We start from the raw sequence: 3,543 nt of genomic DNA, 5'->3' as shown, positions 1-3,543 counted from the left end.
AAACCAACTTTCTTTGGTTGGCTATTCTGATTCCGATTATGTAGGTGATTCCACAGATGGAATATCTACATCCGGGTATTTGATGTATCTTGGATCTGCTATCATCTCTTGGAGATCTAAAAAGAAATCTATTCCAGCCGCCTCTTCTTCCAAAGCTGAATATATGGTCGCCTTTGAAGCAACTCGGGAAATCTTATGGCTTCGAAGCATTTTTGAAGACTTGCAGACACCATAGATTTCATCAACTCCACTCTTCATTAACAATCAATCTGCTATCAAAATGGCTAAAAATTCAATATTTGATGATCACACCAAGCACATCAATACAAAGTTTCATTTGATTCGGCATCATGTGAAAGATGGCAACATATACCTTAAATATTGCCTCGCTGTAGATCAACCAGCAGATATTCTTACCAAGGCTTTGGGTAGAGAAAAGTTTGAGAAGTTCAGAGAAATGCTCGGCTTAACCCCTTCAGATTAAGGGGGGGTGTTAATATCTCATCAGGGGTTTAGTTTTATTTAGATTAATTTTTCATTAGTTTATTTTATTAGGTTTTTCTGTTCTGGCAGTTTTGTATAACAATTTACAACTGTTTTTGCCTCCTCTTTATATCTGCTTGTTTATTTTATTTTGAATAAATAGTTTTTAGAGGAATACAAATTATATTTTAGATTGCCATTCTTTCCATTCTTTTTTCTATCTGCTAACAAAGATCCCAGATTGTTATTTTCTGCCTGGACTATCACTTGCAATATTGAAGAGAGGCACTTTTCACATACAGAAAAGTTTAATCACACTATATATATTTAACAGAAAACAGAGCAGCATAAACACTTTTACTATGAAAGCCAAAAATAGAGCAGCTACAAACAGATCTCAACACAAAACATAAAAGAAACATAGAGATATAAAGTTCTCACTACCATTAAAGGGAAAAAAAACACAGCGAGCTAAAAATAGAAATAAACTAAAATGACTAAGCAGTTTCCTGCACGCAGAACTGAAGGATCAGTTTCCAACAGTAGAGCCATGGGGCAGTTTGACCAAGTTGGTGGTGGCCCCTTTTACGACTCTAAATTAACGTTGTTAGCCGGAAAGAAAAAAAAGACCGGGTGAGATGGCTAGTCTCCATAGAATTCATATGGCTCAACTATTCATCGTCTGTATTAGTGCTTCTAATTCTTTCATTCATGGGACAGATGCAGGAGCCATTGCCTTTAACTTTACTCCCCAGATCAATATGACGGCGATAGGAGATGCTTCCATTTCTCATAACGAGATTCGGCTCACCAAGACTCAACTAAACTCTAGCCTGAACTCGAGCCTTGGATGGGCAATTTATAATGATTTAATTCCTGCGTGGGATGGTTTTTCTGCAGCTGTGGCAAATTTTTCTACCTATTTTTAATTCGTCATCTCTAAGGCCTCTGATAAAAGAGCGAATGGGGATGGACTCGCTTTCTTTCTCGCAAATTCTGGATTGAACCCTAGTCCGGGAGAATATCTTGGCCTCTTTACAAACACAACAAATGGAAATACATCGAATCAGATTGTGGCCGTGAAGTTTGTCACATCCAAGAAAACTGATATCGATTCCAGTGATGAAATCGATTTGGGAATTGATGTCAACAGAATAAAATCCAAGAAAAATGTCTCATTTTATGGTCTTTCCGGCAATAGAGGAAAATGGGACGCATGGGTGGATTACGATGGCACTGTAAGTCTGCTTCAAGTGTTTCTTTCATTTAATCCTAATGGCACTGATGCTTCTAAACCAGAAAGTCCAATCTCGTCGAATTATATAAATCTACGGCAGCATCTTCCCCAGAACGTCATAGTTGGCTTTTCGGCGTCCACTGGGAATGGGCACGCAGTTGAGCTTCACACAGCGCGCGTTTGGAATTTTTCATGTCAATATTCGTGGGAGATTCGAGCCAGAGCCCCGGTTCCAGAAACGAGATCCCCTGGCCCAGCTAACACGCGAAAAGAGAATTCTTCTGCAAAGATCATATTGATATCCGTTTTCCCCTGTTTCATTGCCATATGTGTTTTTCTCTTTTTTGGAATCAGGTGGTACAATAGAACAAGAGAAATTGGGAACAAAGGCGAAGAGAGCGATGAAGAGTTCAACAGATCGCTTCGCGAGGCAGCGCAATCCGCTCTGGAGTTTTCTTACACCGAGCTCTGCGCCGCCACCAACAATTTCAGCGATGACAGAAGGATTGGAGTCGGCGGCTTCGGATTTGTTTACAGAGGCACTTTGCTTAGCACAAACGAAGCTGTGGCAATTAAGAGAGTATCTCCGTCGTCCAAGCAGGGGAAACGTGAGTACCTAACAGAGATATGCATAAACAGTAAGTTTAATCACCATAATCTCGTGAAGTTTCTTGGATGGTCCCATCGAAAGGACGACTTGCTTCTGGTTTACGAGTTACTCCCAAATGGAAGTCTGGACAAGCATATTTTTGAAAATCCGGAAACTCTACTGGATTGGGATCGAAGATACCGCATAGCCTGTGATGTTGGTTCTGCTCTGGTTTATCTAGATGAGGATCGCCATGAGAGCGTTGTGCATAGAGATATCAAAGCGAGCAATGTGATGCTGGATTCAAATCTAAAAGCGAAGCTGGGTGATTTTGGCCTTGCCAGAATGGTGGAACGCGAAAAAGTAGGACACGCGCCAGCGGGTACAATTGGGTATATAGCGCCGGAGTTCGTAACAACAGGAAAGGCCACACGACAAATAGACGCGTTCAGCTTCGGGGCCCTGAGTCTGGAAAGAGGAGCTGATTTGCCTCATGTTCCTCTCAACTTCCCTGTAGCTGTGTATAGTGACCGTATTTCTCTGGACGCCCTTTCATCATCATCATCCTCTTCGAGTTCAACAGAAGTGGGAGGGAGAATGGAAATCCCCACTTATTTCTCTTGTTCAGAACCTCGTTCCGATTCTGATTAGCTATGTTAGGTTCTGGTTACTCGTAATCTTAGATCTTAGTTTATGTATTTTGCAATATCTATGTGATTGCAAAGGTTTTAAAACTTTAGATGTGAGTTAGATTGGATTTCAATTAGCTGATTAGGTAACTTCATGATCATTTGGTTGCTTGAAGGCTTATGTTTCTGGTACGTATAACCATATAAGCTTTACTAAATTCTCTCTTTTAAAGATTAATCGCTTAAGATTTATAATTATTTTAAAGTTTTATAAATGTGTTTGTAATTATGTCTTTTTCATTATTTGATTTTTTAAATGTCTATGTAAATATCAATGTTATAAGTCATTAAAACCAAAATTGTTTATAATATGTTCTTTTCAAACGCAATATAAATTTTAACAAAATTTAAATTTAATATTTCTAATTCTTTGATTAAGAATTTTAATAGTTATTTTCAAAAATATTTTATTATCATTACAAAAATATTGATACAATTTTATCATATACAAAGGAAATTCATAGAAGAGAGGTTGAACTATACTATTCCATATCCAACTTATTTGAGTTTCTTTAGAATCAAAGTATATCTAGTCATAAACTTGA

General features: G+C 38.2%; 1 protein-coding gene across 1 annotated transcript; it reads left to right on the top strand.

Moving 5' to 3' along the window:
* The first annotated feature begins 976 nt into the window (after positions 1-976).
* LOC131052693 (L-type lectin-domain containing receptor kinase IX.1-like) lies at positions 977-2,960 on the top strand. The gene is made up of 3 exons (XM_057987273.2): positions 977-1,116; positions 1,175-1,337; positions 1,428-2,960. Exons 1-3 carry the CDS (start codon positions 977-979, stop codon positions 2,958-2,960), a joined length of 1,836 nt encoding a protein of 611 aa, XP_057843256.1.
* The last annotated feature ends 583 nt before the right edge of the window (positions 2,961-3,543 follow it).

Source organism: Cryptomeria japonica, chromosome 5 (assembly GCF_030272615.1).
Source record: "Cryptomeria japonica chromosome 5, Sugi_1.0, whole genome shotgun sequence".
Taxonomy (NCBI): domain Eukaryota; kingdom Viridiplantae; phylum Streptophyta; class Pinopsida; order Cupressales; family Cupressaceae; genus Cryptomeria; species Cryptomeria japonica.
The sequence above is the reverse complement of the archived record's forward strand: the minus strand, read 5'-3'. Positions and strand labels throughout refer to the sequence as shown.